This window comes from Arvicanthis niloticus, chromosome 26 (assembly GCF_011762505.2).
Source record: "Arvicanthis niloticus isolate mArvNil1 chromosome 26, mArvNil1.pat.X, whole genome shotgun sequence".
NCBI lineage: Eukaryota > Metazoa > Chordata > Mammalia > Rodentia > Muridae > Arvicanthis > Arvicanthis niloticus.
In genome coordinates this window covers 5,640,254-5,659,576 of record NC_133434.1, presented here as the reverse complement: position 1 = coordinate 5,659,576, position 19,323 = coordinate 5,640,254, and the positions used below count along the sequence as shown (strand labels likewise).

The 19,323-nt window shown below is 39.8% G+C and overlaps 1 protein-coding gene across 2 annotated transcripts in view; it reads left to right on the top strand.

Annotated features, from left to right (window-relative positions):
- Window positions 1-17,596, top strand: part of Stt3a (STT3 oligosaccharyltransferase complex catalytic subunit A) — a 31,995-nt gene extending 14,399 nt beyond the window's left edge. For both annotated transcript variants that reach the window (XM_076924644.1, XM_076924645.1), the window contains exons 8-18: window positions 43-207; window positions 1,456-1,637; window positions 2,831-2,985; window positions 4,116-4,207; window positions 5,957-6,112; window positions 6,696-6,884; window positions 8,351-8,467; window positions 8,582-8,684; window positions 14,658-14,846; window positions 15,559-15,674; window positions 17,049-17,596. In XM_076924644.1, the coding sequence (XP_076780759.1) occupies window positions 43-207; window positions 1,456-1,637; window positions 2,831-2,985; window positions 4,116-4,207; window positions 5,957-6,112; window positions 6,696-6,884; window positions 8,351-8,467; window positions 8,582-8,684; window positions 14,658-14,846; window positions 15,559-15,674; window positions 17,049-17,087 (1,503 nt within the window). In that variant the 3' untranslated portion in view covers window positions 17,088-17,596. The remainder of the gene's footprint in view (window positions 1-42; window positions 208-1,455; window positions 1,638-2,830; window positions 2,986-4,115; window positions 4,208-5,956; window positions 6,113-6,695; window positions 6,885-8,350; window positions 8,468-8,581; window positions 8,685-14,657; window positions 14,847-15,558; window positions 15,675-17,048) is intronic.
- Window positions 17,597-19,323: the final 1,727 nt, after the last annotated feature.

Below are 19,323 nucleotides of genomic sequence, written 5' to 3'. Positions count from 1 at the left end.
TGAGTAGAGCTCAAAGGGACTGTTCTTCCTATCCTCTCACAGGTCTCGTCATGGGGAGGCTATGTGTTCCTGATCAACTTGATCCCTCTTCATGTCCTGGTGCTAATGCTGACAGGCCGCTTTTCTCACCGGATCTATGTGGCCTACTGTACTGTTTACTGCCTGGGCACCATTCTCTCGATGCAGATCTCCTTCGTTGGTTTCCAGGTAAACCTTAGACTTTGTAGAATTTTCTGCAGCCAAATGTTTCTGAGTAGCTTTAACTGGATTGACTTAGGTTGGATTCTCTTAAGAATATGAATTAGTTTGTATTTTGGGCTGCTTTTTAACTGAAACAACAGAATCGTTGGTTGTTAGGATCTGCTTCTAATAGCATGTTAGCATTTGCTGCATGGTCTTTGAATTTCATGGCTCTTTGGCTTAAGTTTGTGAGGAGGAGGGCCAGTTTAGTTAAACAAGGTTGGTTTAAATAATCAAAGTTTAAACTCCAGGAAAGCTTAAAATTCCAGCCTTTTTAGCGGAAATGACCTCATTTAGTGGCAGTGAACTCCAGTGGGGCCAACGTGAGCTCCTGAACAAGGAAGGCACAAACCTTTAACCCAAGTTACAATATACAGGTATCAGGAAACTATGTGTGTTTGGTTTCTTGTGTCAAGGTCTCATCTTTAGAGATAAGCAAAGATTTTTAGTCACTTTGTATATGAAATTTGCTGCTTGGAGGAATGTGTGAGAGACGTAATATGCTAGTCCTTGAGGAAGCTGGAGAAAGAAATACATACTGCTGTCTGCAGTCTCCACAGTTGAGTAGTTCTAGAAGGTTGTTCCAGAACATCAGGTGAATAGTGTTTGGACTCTTGTTAGAAATGCAGATTCTGCAGGGGGAGGAGGATCAGGAATTCAAACCATCCTGGAATACCTGAAACCCTGTGTCAGCAAACTACAGAATGAACAAATCAAGAAGCCAGGCCAAACTAAACTAAGTGAAACAGTAAAAGAGACCTGTTGAATGAGACGCTGGGGTGGGTTCAGCAGCCTGCTCTAACATTGGTTAAACCAGTTACGAGGCTCACTCAATTTATAGAAGCACTGTGTATGGAAGAGTATTCAGTGCTGTGAGGCGTGGGTGCCACTGATTGGTCATGTGTGGAGATGACAGTTACATTGAATTTTATATGGTGAGTTTTAGGGAAAGGGAATTTGGGGAAAATGCCAGTCTACACTAAGGAAGTAGCCTGAGTAAACAGCATGGATGTAATTATGATGGTAGACTTGGTTGTCCTCCAGTGTTCCTTGGAAAGTATGCTCAGTAAATCAGACCCTCTCATACTGGTCCTTGTTCATTTTGGAACTTCAGAACTCATTCGACTCCTTCAGGAAAATGTCAATCTTGGATAAACTCATTCTGGGTTTTTTGTTTTGTTTTATTCTGTTGCTTTGCTCCTTATCTCCCCTCAGCCTGTCCTTTCATCAGAACACATGGCAGCCTTTGGAGTGTTTGGTCTCTGTCAGATCCATGCTTTTGTGGATTACCTGCGCAGCAAGTTGAATCCACAGCAATTTGAAGTTCTTTTCCGGAGTGTTATCTCTCTGGTTGGCTTTGTCCTCCTCACCGTGGGAGCTCTCCTCATGCTGACAGGTAGAGGATTCTTTTATATTTCTTTTTATTTTAAGCACTAAAGTTCTACTTGAAAAAAATTAATTTAATTTTATATGTATGGGTGTTTTGTTTGTATGAATGCCTGTGTACCACATATGTGCCTGGCTCCTGAGGAGGCCAGAAGAGGGCAGGCTTCAGATTCCCTAGAACTGGAGTTGCAGACAGTAGTGAGCCACCACGTGGTTGCTGAGAACTGAACTCCCATCTTCTGTAAGACCAGCAAGCGCTTTTAACTGTGAACCATCTCTCCAGTCCCAAAGGCCTACTTTTAAAGTGTTATTCTGCTTGTCAGCCTGTTTGGATTCTGCATGGCAGATTATCTTTGTAGAGTTGCTAAAAGGACTGTGTAGCCTTACCAGTCTTTTCTCAGTTTTCTTTCCTATTGGTTAGCTTGTAGAAATCCTTATACCCTTTGTCATATTTTAAGTCATGACACTCATCTCATTTTATAGAAACTAAATCATGGCTACTTAGTTTTGATGATAGTCTCCATTTATTTTTACTTATATTTCTCAGGAGCTAATTTGGTTCTTTAATTCATAGCAGGATGAAGGACCTATTCACTTAGATTCTGGAGTTGGCCTTGATTTGACCAGATCAAACCTAAGGTCTTCCTTTCAAGTAGGCTTTTCTGACATACCCCCCCCACCCCCCCAATCCAAACCTGGTGAATTTATATATGACCTAATTATTGCGCTGGTAAAAATACTCTCAAGATAAAAAGAAAAGGAGTGAAGTTCCGTAAATATAATTTGTGATAGTAAAGCAAAAATAGCCCTTTCTGTCTCAGAATTTTACTAAAATGTAATGCTGTGGTCTGGTGAGATGGGTCAGTGGATCGAAGTACTTCCAGTACAGCCTTGCAGTCCTGGGATGAAGTGAGTAGCTGAGACAGTTCAGTCCCGGTAGCTTGGAGGTAATGTAGTCTGCAGTATGAAGTGTGGCAGAAACAATAAGGGAAGTCCTGCTTCAGACAGGAGGATGGCTGAACCAGCTCCACAGTTGTCCTCTTCAACCCTTCTGCACATATTCAGACACAGTACACAGGCCCACTAGGAATAAGAATAAGGTGGGATGTTGTAATTACTTAGCGTTTTAGCTCAGTGTTCTAGGAATATATGTTAAATATTGATTGTCTTTTTTTTTTTTTTTTTTTTTTTTTTTTTTTCAGGAAAAAATCTCTCCGTGGACAGGACGTTTCTACTCTCTGCTGGACCCCTCGTACGCTAAGAACAACATCCCCATCATTGCCTCCGTGTCTGAGCACCAGCCCACAACATGGTCCTCCTACTATTTTGATCTACAGCTCCTTGTCTTCATGTTTCCAGGTCTGTCTTGCATTTTGATTCCAATATTTTTGATTTCTTGCATAAGGATCACCCTTTGATTCCAATATATTAACTACTCTCTTAACTTTTTATATTATATTTTTACATAATTTTTTTCAGCACTACAATATATTTTGTATTTGTATTATAATAAATGTTGCAATATTATAAAATATTACAATAATTTTATTATCTATTTACAAATATCTTTATTTATATGTATGGGTATTTGCACATGCCAAAGGAGGGTGTTGGGTACCCTGGAGGTTAGGGGCAGTTATAAGCTGTCCTGTGTGGGTACTTATACTTAGTATTCAGTAGCATATTTTTCCACCAACTTAGTTTTCTTCTTGGCCTGTTGAAGTTCTATGCTGAGTTTTTGCAGTTAAAAGTAATTTGTATATTATAAAAACAATAGAGATAAGTTAAAAAACACAAAAAAGCAAATTTGCACCAGATCTTACTACTTGTCCTACCACTGTTAACATTTTCAATTAGATGCAGTGATGAAATGTTTATCATCTTAGCACTTGGAAGCCTGAGGCAGGAGGATTGTGAGTTTGAGTTTGCTCTGGGCTACATAATGAAACATTCTCAAAAAGCTATAACAAAATACCTCATTGTTGGTATTAGTTAACTTTGAGACAGGAGCTTATTGTCTATTCCTTGCTAACCAAGAATTGGCTTCAAACTTACAGAGATCTGCCTGACTCTATCTTCTTTGCAAGTGCTGGGATTAAAGGCCTTGGATCAGTCTTTGGCTTCAGGAGAAAAATAGTAACAATATGTGCTGATTTAGAATTTATGGAAATACTTTTCATGTATAGATCTGTGTGAAGATGTGGAAAAGGACAAGGGATCTATCACTTCTTATAGTGGCATCTTAATATATTTTATATCTAAAATATGGTGTAATTAACCATCTCTTTTGTTAGGCATAAGATTATTTGTGTTCATTTGGTATGCAAGAATATTATAGTAAACATCTTTGCGTATTTTTTTTCTGATAGATTCCTAGAATGAATTACTGAGATAAATGTGTGAAGTCATCCAGTCATAATGAAGATGCTGGTTTTTGTAGCTTTCTGTCCACGGGGCTCAGCACTTACTTTTCGTTCCCTCTCTTGTAGTTGGCCTCTATTACTGCTTCAGCAACCTGTCTGATGCTCGGATTTTTATCATTATGTATGGTGTGACCAGCATGTACTTCTCAGCTGTAATGGTGAGGAATTCCCTCAGTTCTAGCAACTTTATCCCTGACTCTGAGGTCTGGTCTGGTCTTTTCTTTTGGAATGAAAACAGACTCATATTCTGTTTGTGGGGCCTAATTTTCTTGGGTTTATAATCTTGTGTCAGATACTTCATTGAATTTGGAGCAGATTAAAGGGAAACATTTGCATGGAGCTGTAGCTACAGGCAGTAGCGAGCCACTCGATGGATGCAGCCGTGAGCTGCATGTGGGTTCTGGAAATTGAACCCAGGTTCTCTAGACGAGTTGCCAGTGCTTCTAACCACTGGGCCATCTCTCCAGCTCTTTTGTTTAATATGTAGTTTTAAAAATCATAAACAACATTAGAATATATTTTAGCTGAGAATGGTGATATCGACGTGTGGTCCCAGCACTTGGGAAGTAGTCATATGTTCAAGGATGATCTAGGGAATGTGGAAAGTCTCTGTCTTGAAAAACAAAATGAACAAAACCAAGTTGTTTTTTTAATTTATATTTTTATTTTATGTGCATTGTTGTTTTGCCTGCATGTATGTCTAGGTGTGAGTGTCAGATCTTGGAGTTACAGACAGTTGTGAGTTGCTATGTGGTTGCTGGAAATTGAACCTGGGTCCTCTGGAAGAGTAGTCAGTGCTCTTAATCACTGAACCATCTCTTCAGCTCCCAGAAATAAGTTTATAAACTTTTTTATTATAAAAGTAAGTTTATTATATAGTAAGTTTATAAAAAGTAAAATTATATTATTTAGAACATATAAATATATATACATTTAGATCTGCAGTAGAGATTGTTATTATATTTATGGTTTTGAAGCAAGGCATTTTTCCCCCTAAGTTTTAATTATGTGTGTGTCTGTGTGTGGGTATGTGTATTTTAGTGTAGGTGTCATGGAAGCCAGAAGCAGGCTCTTGGGAGCCACCTCATGTGTGCTGGGAACTAAACTCAGTTTCCCTGCAGGAGCAGTAAGTGATTGTAAACCACTGAGTCATCTCTTCAGCTCTAAAAATTACCATTTGTTATAGTTACATGTATGTATGATTGTGTGTATGCTACATGCTAGCAGGTGTTTGCAGAGTTCAGAAGAGAGCGTCAGAACTGGACTCCAGTCCTCTGGAAAAGCAGCACGTGCTCTTAAACTGCTGAGTCAGCTCTCCAACCCTCGCTTTGACTTTAAAAAAAAACTTTTAATGATGTGTACCTGAGTCCAGAAGAGGATGATAGATCCTCAAGCTGGGGTTCTAGGCATTTATGAACTGCCTAACTAAAAGAATTTAGATCTTCTGGAAAAGCAGTTTGTGCTCAGAGTCACTGAGCCAGTTCTTTAGCCTTGGCATTGAAATTTTTTTTCTCTTTTTTTCTGGTTTTGTTTGTTTGAGACAGGGTTTCTCTGTGTAGCCCTGGCTGTCCTAGAACTCATTCTATAGACCAGGCTGCCCCCGAACTCAGAGATTTACCTGCCTCTTCCTTCTGAGTACTGGGATTAAAGGCGTGCACCACCAACGCCTAGCCTTTCTCAGCATCTTGATTTCTGGAGTTACAGGCTTGCACTGCAACTGTCTCAGTGGCAACAGAGTTTAAGAAGTACATACTCTGTTATGCTATATCATATAGTTGCTCTTCCACTTTTTCTGCAATAGAGTGTTTGTTGGAAATTGCTAAATTGACATCGTAGTCTACTAAAAGATTGGAATCTGTCATTTGTGAAACACTGATTTTACTGATCATGATTCTTGTTCTTTTCAGGTGCGTCTAATGCTGGTGTTGGCACCTGTTATGTGCATTCTTTCTGGCATTGGTGTCTCCCAGGTGCTATCCACATATATGAAAAATCTGGATATAAGTCGCCCAGACAAGAAGAGCAAGAAGCAACAGGATTCTACTTACCCTATAAAGAATGAGGTGAGGGGCCGGGAGGTGGTGGGGCGGCACGCCTTTAATCCCAGCACTTGGGAGGCAGAGGCAGGCGGATTTCTAAGTTTGAGACCAGCCTGGTCTACAGAGTGAGTTCCAGGACAGCCAGGACTACACAGAGAAACCCTGACTCAAAAAAACAAAACAAAACAAAACAAAACAAAACAAAACAAAACAAAAAAAAAAGAAAGAAAGAATGAGGTGAGGGGCTGGAGAGATTGCTCAGTGGTTAAAGGCATTGACTGTTCTTCCAAAGGTCCTGAGTTCAATTCCTGGCAACCGCATAGTGGCTCACAACCATCTGTAATGGGATCCGGTGTGTGTCTGAAGACAGCGACAGTGTACTAATTATTAAAAAAAAAAAAAATCTTAAAAAAAAAAGAATGAAGTGAGGTTTAAGTAACATGTTGGCTTGGAAAAATGAGTGTGTTTGTGTAATTTGCTTATGTTCAAGGAGGGTATTAGATCAATGTCTTGAGTGATCAGAGTTAATTTATATAGCCCAACATATTTTGCTCTCACATAAGAAGTTGCCAGTGTTTGGTTTACTGTACAGTTCTTCCTTCTGTAGGTGGCAAGTGGGATGATACTGGTCATGGCTTTTTTTCTCATCACCTACACGTTTCATTCGACTTGGGTAACCAGTGAAGCCTATTCTTCTCCCTCCATTGTATTGTCTGCTCGTGGTGGGGATGGCAGTAGGATTATTTTTGATGACTTCCGAGAAGCATATTATTGGCTTCGTCACAATACTCCAGAGGTAAAAATTTGGGAAGAGTTGGGTAGTTTGGTAGTGGTGAAGACACTTGAAATTGTAGTGAATCTGACATCTTTTACATGCAGGGAAGCTTAGAAAAATTAAAAATTCAGAAACTTAGTTTTTAATAAATTTTAAAGACCAAAGTGTCTTCTAGAGTAGTGGTTCTCAACCTGTGGATCACGGCCTCTTTGGTAAACCTGTGTTTCTGAAAATTTTTCGAAAATTATGATACAGTAGCAAAATTACAGATATGAAGTAGCAATGAAAATAATTTTATGGGCTGGAGAGATGGCTCAGAGGTTAAGAGCATCTTTCAGAGGTCCTGAGTTCAAATCCCAGCAACCACATGGTGGCTCACAACCATCTGTAATGCCCTCTTCTGGTGTGTCTGAAGAGAGCAACAGTGTACCCATATAGATAAAATAAATAAATCTTTAAAAAAAAAAAAAAAGAAAATAATTTTATGGTAGGGGTCACTACAACATAAGGAAGTATATTAAAGGGTTGCAGTGTTAGGAAAGTTGTGAAGCACTGAGCTAGAGTAACTTAAATTCTAGATTTTATTTGGACACATGTATTGATATGATAGTGGTTTTAATATAAGGCAGATCAAACCAGTTACAACAGAAGAAAATGTTAAAAAGTATGTCTGCTCTAGAAAAAGCAGAAACTAGGATCAAGATAAACAGCTACCACCTAATAATAATGCCATATAACATTTTAGTTTATGTCCCTCACAGATCTGACTTCCTTTGTAGTAGCATTGGGAACAGCATTTTACAGTCAGATTTGCTTAACCTCCAAACTGAGAATGTTTTTATTTTAAAGTAGTGTTAGGGATTGAACCTAGAACCTTAACATACGCAAGGCACATAGTCTACCACTGAACTGTTTACCCAGTTCCCAAACTAAGAATCCTTTAATCCTTGCCATCGTATTCTGTGATTTGTGTTTTCCCTGCCACCATTGTAGTAACTGATTTCTAAAATGTTATTAAGAGTCATTTAAATTACCTAATGACAAACTAGGAGTGTTGGCACATGCCTTTTATCCCAGCATCGAGGATGCAGAAGCAAGTGAACCTCTGAGTTTGAGGCTAGCTTGGTCTATATATTGAGACCCTGTCTAGAAAGAAAGAAATTTAAAGTACTTAAAGTCACTAAGCTTTTTTATTTAGCTATACTTCATAGTCTTTCCTACATCTCTTGATCCACTGTGCTTCTTTCAGTGATTTGGAATTAAGATACTTGGGAATGTTGGATTGTGTACAACTTAAATCGTTTCCTGACTATATATGAATGGAGGAGTAGGTGCCTCAATTTTATTTTCTTGTTAGGTATTTATTACTTTGTAAAGAAATTGCTTAATTGGGCAAGTCTTACTTGCTATCAAAGATGGCCTTCCACTTAGCATTTGGGTTTTAAGGGCAGTTAGATGAACATTTATCTATTTTCATCTTGTTTTAGGATGCAAAAGTCATGTCATGGTGGGATTATGGCTACCAAATAACTGCAATGGCAAATCGGACAATTTTAGTGGACAATAACACGTGGAATAATACCCATATTTCTCGAGTAGGGCAGGTAAGGTAAAGGGGTCCTTAAGTATCTGGTGTGGGAAGTCTCTGGGAAGGGCGTCACTAGGAGAGGAGGTTGACTTGAGATTTTGTTTTGAGAACTGTACATTTACTTTTCTAGGCAATGGCATCCACAGAGGAAAAGGCCTATGAAATCATGAGGGAGCTCGACGTCAGCTATGTGCTCGTCATCTTTGGAGGCCTTACCGGGTATTCTTCTGATGGTAACGCACTTGATGCCTTATCTAGCTGCAGGGCATAGATTCTTAGAAAGTTGAGTGAATCGGTTATTGTATTTATATTTGTTTCTGACAGTAGAAAGTTGAGTGAATCAGTTATTGTATTTGTATTTGTTTCTGACAGTCTGACGTGACTCAGGCTGGTCTCGAACTTGTAATCACAAGGATAACCTTGAACTACTGGTCTTCCTGCTTCTACCATTGGTGCTGGAGCTACGTGCATACACCATCTTTTTCTCTTTTTAAAGAAAAAGTTAGGGGTGTGTGTGTGTATGTATGTATGTATACCAAGGAAAAGTAACTTTCACAAAACTGAAGTAAATATACCTTTTTTTTTTTCCCAAAGTTAAACAATTCTGGAGGTTTAAAATAAGTGATTGTCTCATGGCCTTAAACTTAAATAACTTAACATTAGTCCCCAGATGTGCATCGGTCCTCAGAAGCTGTAATTTCTGTCTTTAGTTTCTTAGTGGGTTTGTTTGTTTGTTTGTTTGTTTTGTTTGTGTGTGTGCGCGTGCGCTAGGCATTGACTCCTGGAGCTTGCATGTGCTGGGCAAGCACTTCACCACTAAGCTCTGCTCTCAGACCTTTATAGTCTACAATTCCCGCTATTCTGGGGTTCATTAGTTTTAATTGTACTACATCAATGTCTCTTTATTTCATTTATTTTTTTTTCGTATGTCTGGGGGATGCGTGTATCTCATGGATGTCAGAAGACAACTTGTGGGAGTTGGTTCTTTACTTCCACAATGTGGGTCCAGGGATTCACTTCAGGTCACGAAGCTTGGAAGCAAGCACATACGCCTGTGAGCCCTCTGACTGGCCCTCCATTAGCTTGTTATAGTTGATGAGGTGTTTTACCCTTCACCTCACAGTTCTCCTCTTTTCTGTGTTTTTAGTATAGTTAATGTGCAACTTTTGATTAAATCTAGATGTTTTGAAATTATGACTGTAAATACTCATTGCTCAGTAAATTAATACTGTTTACATTCCTTTCTATCTCAAATATTTTTCTACAGCTAGTATGTTGTATTCCTATGTTAATTTTCTTTGAATGTGTGGTTGCTTCTGTACAATTTTCTGCTATAAATCCAGTTCTATGCCTGCTTCTGAAAGATGCCTCTATTTTATTTTAAATAAGACTATTTCAAATGTATCTTGTATAAACAAAATAAAATGTTTAGTAGGGTAGTTCTGTACGATGTGGTAGTACACGTCTGTAGTCTGCACTCTCAGTGGGCTTAGGAAGGTTTGAGTCTACCTTGGGCTGTATTAGCAAGACCTTATCTGTTGAAAAGAACCACAAGATGTAGTTTCTTGAAGTCTTCCCACTAAACAATAGTAAGTAACCACTGTCAACTGAGTAGAATATATTTGATGTTGGAATAAATGTGTCATTATTTCTAACAGACAGTTTTTATGAAATTTAAGAAATGAGCAATTACTATTAGAAACTTAGCGTGAAAAGAAATATCGCTCAGTGTCTCAGGGTTTCTGTTGCTGTGATGAGACATTTTGATCAAAAGCAGCTTGGGGAAGAAAGCATATATTTCATCTTAGAGATTCTCTGTTTATCCAGGGAGGCTCGGAAAGGAACGCTACTCAGGAACAGAAGTAGGAGCTGATACAGAAACCAAGGAGGAATACTGTTGCTTACAGGCTTGCTTCTTGTATCTTGCTCAGCCTGCTTTATTGTACATCCTGACACAACCATCCCAGGGGTGGCCCTACCCACAGTGAACTGGGCCCTCCCTGACACTAATCAGCAGTCAAGAGAATGCACCACCTGCTTGCCCATGGGCTAATCTGATGGGACATTTTCTCAGCTAAGGATGTTTTTATTCAAATGATTCTACTTTATGTCAAGTTGACAAAACAAAAACAAATCAAGTGACCCCAAAACAAAACTAACCAATACACTTGTCAAGAGGTCTTGATTAGAGAGACTTTTTTGTTTAATTTTATTTTGTATTTGTGTGCATGTGTGCAATTGCAAGGTTGACTTGCCAGTTAAGCAGGACTGGCTGGGATGTGGGTCCTTAGGAATCCACTAGGCTCAGAGCCCTAGTATTGAAATTATAAGTGTGTGCCACCAGCTCCAGCTTTTACAAGGCATCTGGGCATTGAATTCAGGTGCTCATGTTTTTGTAGCAAGCACTTTATTGACTGCAGCCTTAAGATTTTCTTTTTTAAAAAGCTCTAGACAGGGACTTGCTCTAGAGTGAGGGTGGGATGGCTGAGTATGGTGATGCTTGCCTTTAATCTTAGTGAGATTCAGGAAAGCCAAGACTATGGAGAGAGACCCTGTCTGAAAAACAACTGCTGGGCAGTGGTGGCACACGCCTTTAGTCCCAGCGCTTGGGAGGCAGAGGCCAGCCTGGTCTACAGAGTGAGTTCCAGGACAGCCAGGGCTACATAGAGAAGCCCTGTCTCAAAAAAAAAAACCAAAAAAAAAACAAACCAAAAAAAACCCAAACCACCAAACAACTTACAGAGGGAGAGATTTGATCGCACTGTGTAAAGTGGCTGGCTTCACATGCACTGTGTTTGGCTAATTGTCCTCAAATTCATAGAGTTTGAGGCAGCTGCCTCTCTCTGCCTCCCAAATGCTGGCATTACGCCGTGCACCACCACACACAGCTGTCGCTTAATCTTTTCTAGTCTCTTACATGTGAGAAAACATCCATCAGTTTTTGATCCTTTGGAGTTAGTGTACCCCTGCTGCTTGAGTTTTACAGTCTCCTCACTGTTGGTGAAGGTGCTCCATAGATTGTATTGCTTAAGTAAGGTGTTGCCTTTGAGTGTTTGTAACAACAGTGTTTTTTGTGTTTACCACAGCAGATAGATATGGCAAAGCCCAAGGTTGGGAATTAATAACTTGTTTGCATTTCAAATACCCCATCTGTTGTTGATGAATTTTAAAACAGTGTTTTGAAAAATAAACCTTAAGATATACTTTGTTGCTTTATTATGTCCAGAACTTAACTGAAAATATCTTTATGTTTACTCTGAATTATTAATAAAAACAAGCTAGGCACTGTTGTGCTTACCTGGAATCCCAGCATTTGGGAGTAGAAGCAAGAGGATCAGAAGTTCATGGTCAGCCTTAACAACATACAGTTTGAGGTTAGCCTGTGCTAATAAGACTGTCTTTAAATAGCAAACAAATTATTACATGTACAACAAAAAGTAGTCTCCATTAAATGTACTGACATATTGTTATATTTATTTATGTGTTAATTTGTGTGATGTGTGTGGGAGGATGTCTGTGTTATATATATGGCCATCTAAGGACAAATTTGTAGCATCCAGTTTTCTTTTTTTTTTTTATTGGTTATTTTATTTATTTACATTTCAAATGTTGTCCCCCTTCCCGGTTTTCCCTCAGCAACCTCCCCATTCCATCCCCCCTCCCTTTTGCTTCTAAGAGGTGCTCCCCCCCGCCCCCCATTCCCTCCTCATTGCTCTAGAATCCCCCTATGCTGGGGTATCAAGCCTCTACAGGACCAAGGGTGTCCCCTCCTATTGATGCCAGATAAGGCAGTCCTCTGCTACATATGCAGCTAGAGCCATGGGTCCCTCCATGTGTACTCTTTGGTTGGTGGTTTAGTCCCTGGAGCTCTGGGTGGTCCAGTTAGTTGTTATTGTTCTTCTTCCTATGGGGCTGCAATCCCCTTCAGCTCCTACAGTCTTTCCCCTAACTTTTCCATTGGGGTCCCCGGGCCCAGTCCAATGCTTGTCTGTATCTGTACCTGTATTTGTCAGGTGCTGGCAGAGCCTCTTAGGGGACAGCTATACCAGCTCTTGTCAGCAAGCACTTCTTGGTATCAGCAATAGTGTTGGGTTTTGGTATCTGCAGATGGGATGGATCCCTAGATGGGGTGATCTCTGGATGGCCTTTCCTTCAGTTTCTGCTCTATTTTTTGTCCCTTCATTTCCTTTAGGTAGGACTAATTCTGGGTTAAATATTTTGAGATAGGTGGGTGATGACATCCCTTAACTGGGGGGCTGTGCCTATCTACTAGAGACGTTCCCTACAGGGTCTCTCCCTGCTTTGTTGGGTATTTCAGCTAATGGCGTCCCCGTTGGGTCCTGGGGACATCTTGCTTCCTTGGCATCTGGGACTTACTAGTGGCTTCTCCCCAGGTCCCCATCCCCCACTGCTACATATTTCTCTGTTCAATTTCCTGGCCCTCTGTATTTCTCTCCTGTCTCTTCCCATACCTAATTCTGCCCCCACCCCCTTTTCCTTACCCCTCCTGTTTCTTCCAGGCCTCTCCCTCCCTCTACCTCCTGTGAGTATTTTGTTCCCCATTCTAAGTAGGACTGAAGCATCCACATGTTGGTCTTCCTTCTTTTTAAGCTTCATATAGTCTGTGAGTTGTATCCCAGGTATTCTGAGCTTTTGGGCTAATAGTCACTTATCAGTGAGTACATAGCATGTGTGTTTTTTTGTAACCGGTTTACCTCACTCAGGATGATATTTTCTAGTTCCATCCATTTGCCTGTGAATTTTGTGAAGTCATTGTTTTTAATAGCTGAGTTGTACTCCATTGTGTAACTGTATCACATTTTCTGTATCTATTCAAGGGCCATCTGGGTTGTTTCCAGCTTCTGGCTAATATAAATAAGGCTGTAATGAACATAGTAGAGCATGCGTCCTTGTTATATGTTGGAGCATCTTTTGGGTATATGTAGCAGCCGTTGTCTCTTCCTCCTTACAGGGGTTGTAGTGCTTGAATTCAAGACTCCGGGCTTTCATAGCAAGCTCCTTACCTGCCCCCACCCAAGCCCCCTCCCCAGGCTGTCTCACCAGCTCACATTACTATTCTTTAGAAATCATGTAAGTGGTTGAGGAGATGGCTTAATGGATAAAAGTACTTGCTGCAAGTATGAGGACCTAAGTTCACATCCTCAGAAAACAGGCAAAAAGCCTGGCTTGGTCACTTATGCACTCAGCACTTTCATTGGGGTGGGGATGGGAGGATCCCAGGCTTGCTGAAACACCTCCAACTTCAGTGAGACCCCATCTCATGGGAGTCAGGCAGACGGTGATAGAGCAGGACACCACACTGTCTTACACACACTTGTTTGGTTATTTTTGAAATGAAAAGTTTCGTTTCTTCTCAGACCCATCTTACTGTGCTTTCAGTGTTCTTAATCTCCCTTAAGAAGAAAGGATCTCACTGTGTGTGTGTGTATATCTATCTATCTATCTATCTATCTATCTATCTATCTATCTCCCTCCCTCCCTCCCTCCCTCCCTCCCTCCCTCCGTCCCTCCCTCCCTCCCTCCCTCCCTGGCCTGGAACTCACTATGTGGACTAGAGTAGCTTTAACTTAACAGAGGTTCATCTGCCTTTGTCTCCCAAGTGCTGGGTTAAAGCTGTGCACCACTGTACTTGGCTTCCAGTTTTTCTTTTTATTGAATACTTATGAAGGCTTAAAGTAAAATATCAGATCATAGTACAGAATCATTTATATACCAGCTTGATGCTATGTAGCCCAGGCTTGCCTTGAATGCAGAAAAACTCTTCTCTTGGTCTCCCAGTGCTGGGATTATAGACAGTCACCACTGTGCCTAGTTTCCACCTTGTATTATATTCTTCTAGCACTTCTAAATTGGTATGGATCAGACTTCAAGTGCTTACTTAAGTATATGTGGCTACTGGCTACTTCTTGCAATAGCTTAGCCCTATGTAATTTCTAGGAATATTTTCAGTGTGATTTAGAACTGGACCAATAGCATACAATTTCAGCAATTAACAATTTCTAATAAAAGTTCTATATTTTTAGGAAGTGTTTTGCTTATATACTATTTCCTGTTTTTACAGTTAAATAGTAGCATTTATTAGGAAAGTATGATGGAAATTTCTTTAGAAATAGTGATATTTTCAGTGAGTTACTGACCTCTAGCAGCCTTTCTCATGCAGCAATCCATTCATTTTTTTCCTCTAGATATCAACAAGTTTCTCTGGATGGTCCGGATAGGAGGAAGCACAGAGACAGGAAGACACATCAAGGAGAATGACTACTATACTCCAACCGGGGAATTCCGTGTTGACCGTGAGGGTTCTCCGGTGCTGCTCAATTGCCTTATGTACAAAATGTGTTACTACCGGTTTGGGCAGGTCTACACAGAAGCCAGTGAGTGTGATTCCTAATGCTAACAGCAGTAGTGAGAGCTGACATAGATTGTGCTTTCCAGGCTCCGTGTTTAGTCTTTTTAACTCATTCAGTCCTCACAGCAGCCCAGAAGGTGATTTAAAGTAATGTTAGTGTCGTTTTCTATGTGAGGACGTTGAGCCCACAGGTTACCGGACTTGCTACTGTAGTGTGATAATTAGGGTTCAAACTCAGTCTGCATTTAAGTTCTGTGCTTTAAAACAGCTTTAATTGTGTGTATATCAACAAGGAATATCGTAGTGTGAGAAAGAAAAAAGGAAAAGAAATGCTGTTTTACTTTTTAGAATACATTGAGAAGGATTTGGTGAGGTTAAATCCAGTCTTTCAGTTTTGTTTCTGCATCAGGGACAACTTTTGCAGTATGTACAAGTCTTGGCCTCATGATCCATGGAAGGGTTACTAGTGTTAGATCTCTGGATAACGGTCCTCAGGAGTAGAGAGCCTTGAAGGTCACCTTGTAGACTTGGAAGACATAAGCTGGGGGAACCCTGCCACGCATCACACTGGACGGGACTCCAGTAGGGTAGCACTTGATTTGCGGTTTCTGATTCTTGCAGACTCTAGTCAGAGTGCAGGCTGGGAAATAACAGTCAAGGCAGTGGGTGATGTGCAGCTTCCATCTCTTCAGGAAATCAGCATGCGTAATAGAGGTTTTCTCTCTTGTTGCTTCTAGAGCGCCCACCAGGCTTTGACCGGGTTCGAAATGCTGAGATTGGTAATAAAGACTTTGAGCTTGATGTCCTGGAGGAAGCGTATACCACAGAACACTGGCTGGTCAGGATATACAAGGTGAGGAGATGCTGGGTGTCTCAGAGGTTGTTCTCATGCCTACAGGTTTGTTGTTCTAGTAATCAGTTTTCTAAATAGGGACTTTTAAATGAATAGCACCTGGTTTCAAAGTAGCTCATAAGTCACTTGAAGTGTTATTTATTTATGTGTGTGTGTGTGTGTGTGTGTGTGTGTGTTTTCAACTTTGTGGAGTTGATTCTCTTTAGCTTTGTATAGGCTCCAGAGATTGAATTCAGGTCATCAGACCTGCATGGCATTTTTATTTGCTAAGTCATCTGTCCAGACCAAGATATTACTAATTATATTTTTTGATTATTCTTAGAGAGAAGACATCCCAGTTGGCAATTATTGCAATATTTTTCTTTAAAAAACCTTTTTTTAAACTACATTTTTATATGGGTGCAGTGAAGGTATACAGATGTATGCCTTGTATGAGGTCAGAGTACAGCTTGTATGGATCAATTCTTTCATTGTGATGGGTCCTGGTGATCAAAATCAAGTGCCCTTATTCACTGAACCATCTTGCCAGACTATAGTTTTTTAGTTTTGGGGATAAGGTCTCAGGCTGCCATCCAGGTCGGCATTAAAATTACTGTGTATCCCAGGTTGGCTTTAAACTCAGATCCCATTTCTTTAGCCTTTGGTATGGTAGTATTACAGATGTGGCCACTGTACTTGATGCAGCAATACTGTTCCACGTAGGGATTGGAATAGCTTGGGGATTATTGGAAATGCATGTGTTCATGTTTTTGAACTGTTTTTTTTTTTTTTAACAGCATTTTTTTAAAAAAAAGATTTATTTATTTTATGTATGTGAGTACACTGTAGCTGTCTTCAGACACCCCAGAAGAAGGCATCAGATCCCATTACAGGTGGTTGTGAGCCACCATGTGGTTGCTAGGAATTGGAACTCAGGACCTCTGGAAGAGCAGTCAGTGCTCTGAACCACTGAGCCATCTCTCCAGCCTCGAACTATGTTGTCTTTTTGCTGAATTTATGATATATAATCACATGATGCCATGTAGGAGTGTGTTACATCTCTTATATGAGAAAAGATTGAACTAGATATGCTGTACATGTCTAGAGGGATTGAGTATGAGGCAAGCCTAGGCTACATACATAGCAAAACTGAATCTCAGATAACAGTGAGAAAAAAGAAATAAGAATGACTGAGGTCTTTTGGTCAGTGACAGAGGTGGTCCACGCTGGTTCTTAGAGGTCCCCTAAAAGCTGGATTGACAGTAAGTAGTCTCTATCTCATGTTTATTTATTCACATGCCAAACAGGAGTGGTGTAATCCTTTCTGCTTACACTTGTAGATCTTTCCAAAGTTGACCTTCTGTTAAATGCTAAAGTGATGTCTTTATGTTGCAGGTAAAGGACCTGGATAATCGAGGCTTGTCGAGGACATAAATGTCACATTGTGCCCTGATGCGCTTCGCACTGATCGCGTCATGTTGAGGACGCTGAAGATTTTTTTTTAATATGCAGTTTATAAGAACAGCCGGATGGGATTAGAATTGTCTGGAAGTTTTGCCCTGGACAATATGGGCTGGGCCAAGTGAAATGATTTTTATAATTCTGAGCAGGTTACCAAATGAAATGTTAAGGCTTTACTTTGGTCAATTAAAAGGTGGGGGGGATTTTTTTTAAATGTGCCTTATTTGTTTTGACTTGAATTGGCTGATACGAGGATCACAGAAGTGAACGGATGGAAGACCATATCCATGCTCTAGGTCCCCAAATGAACCAAACAGGAGCATTCTTTCTCCTATCAGCAAACTCAAGGACTAGCTGTGGTTCTACAAATACAAACAACTGTGTCACACTTTTTCATTTTTTTAGCACCCAGGTACAATGCTTTCCATATATTGGGTGCTTAATACATTTTTATCAAATGAATAAATGTTTCTGGGACCAGAGGAGTACTGTTTCTGGGCAAGAAAGACAGCTTTCTTGCTGTTATGTCTATGTTCTCGATGTCTATTTCTTTAGAACCTCTTTGGCTTTATAAGGACAGAAAATTGCTGGGTATTCCTGATCTCGCCAGTATCCTTTCAAACTAATGACAGTTACTCTTTTTTCTAAGCAGAAATGTGAACGAAAAGTGAGTAATCCAGTAGTTCTTAAGACTCAGTGAAACATACCAATCTTAGAGGAAGACACTCTTCCAGCATCAGGTTGATGATCAGTAGATGTTTCTGGAATCAAATGTAATTACTATATGAAATTTAGGTATTCAGTACTTCACTAAACCTAAAACACAGTAAATGGCTGTTTGCTCATTTCCTTTAGACTGCACTAAATCTCTTAGGGTTATCCACCGTGAACTTCTGTTTTTCTTAGTGTCAGTCTGCTGTGTTCATACACCACTTGAGGCTTGATTACTTGGTTTTGAATCCCTTGCTAAATACATACATAGGAAGTGGGAAGTATTGCTACTAGCGGGTACTTTGATATCCTTGTGAGTCTGACTGCAAGAAGAGACTTTAAAAATGTTTTAACTTCAAAGCACAGAGATCCCATAGGTATTTTGTGTCAGGATAAATAGCTTTCTGTTCTGTACAATAGGATATTTCATGTATTTTACAACATAGGACATAATCACTGATGTATATAACCGTCTTAAGATAACTATAGTGTTTCTATTTAAGAAAACAGGAGGGATTATATGACTTCTAGATAGTCACATTGGTACTCAATGCTTATGTGCTTGGGTGTACTTGTACACCTAAGGGCTTCTCCTTCAAACCAGTGTATGTACTGTGTATTTTAACTGTGGTTGAAATTTAGATTTAACAGATGATTTGATATCCTATATGTAAATACATTATTTGATTTATATACAGAACTACTGCCTAGTGGAAAAGGTTAACCTGAGACTTATCAGTATGATTAACATTACAGGTTATTAGTAAGCTTTCTCTGTACTATAAATGTGATATCCCCTTTTCATATCATTTTGACTCCTGGGATCTTGATATTTTTTAGTTTTCACAGATGTTTTTTTAAGTTGATTTCATTTTCAGTTATAGTTCGCTTAATGTAAAAAAAAAAATCCATCTCAAAAGCAACAATATGGGCTGGAGAGATGGCTCAGTGGTTAAGAGCACTGACTGCTCTTCCAGAGGTCCTGAGTTCAATTCCCAGCAACCACATGGTGGCTCACAACCATCTGTAAATTCTGTCTTCTGGTGTGTAAAGACAGGAAAAAAAAAAAAAAAAAAAAAAAGCAACAGTACAATTTCACACACATGCCCACCCACACACCTACCCAGCACTCTCCAGAGACTCTACTTCTGGCTCTGGTGAACCTTGAATTCTGCCTCCTGCCTGATCATTATTAGTAACTTGCTTTGTTGTTTTGGTGTTTTAGTTTGAGGTAACGTAGGTTTATATCAGTGGCTCTCAACAGTGTGTGGGTCCTGTTCTCTTTGTCAAACCTTTATCTCCAAAAATATTTACATTGTAATTCATAAAAGCAAAATTTTAGTTATGAAGTTAACAATGAAAATAATTTTATGGTTGGGACGTCACCACAAGATGACGAACTGTATTATAGAGTTGCAGCATTAGGAAGGTTGAGTACCACTGCCTTTTGTTTTGTGACACCATTTTTACTGTTATCTGTTACAGTTCTAATTACTTT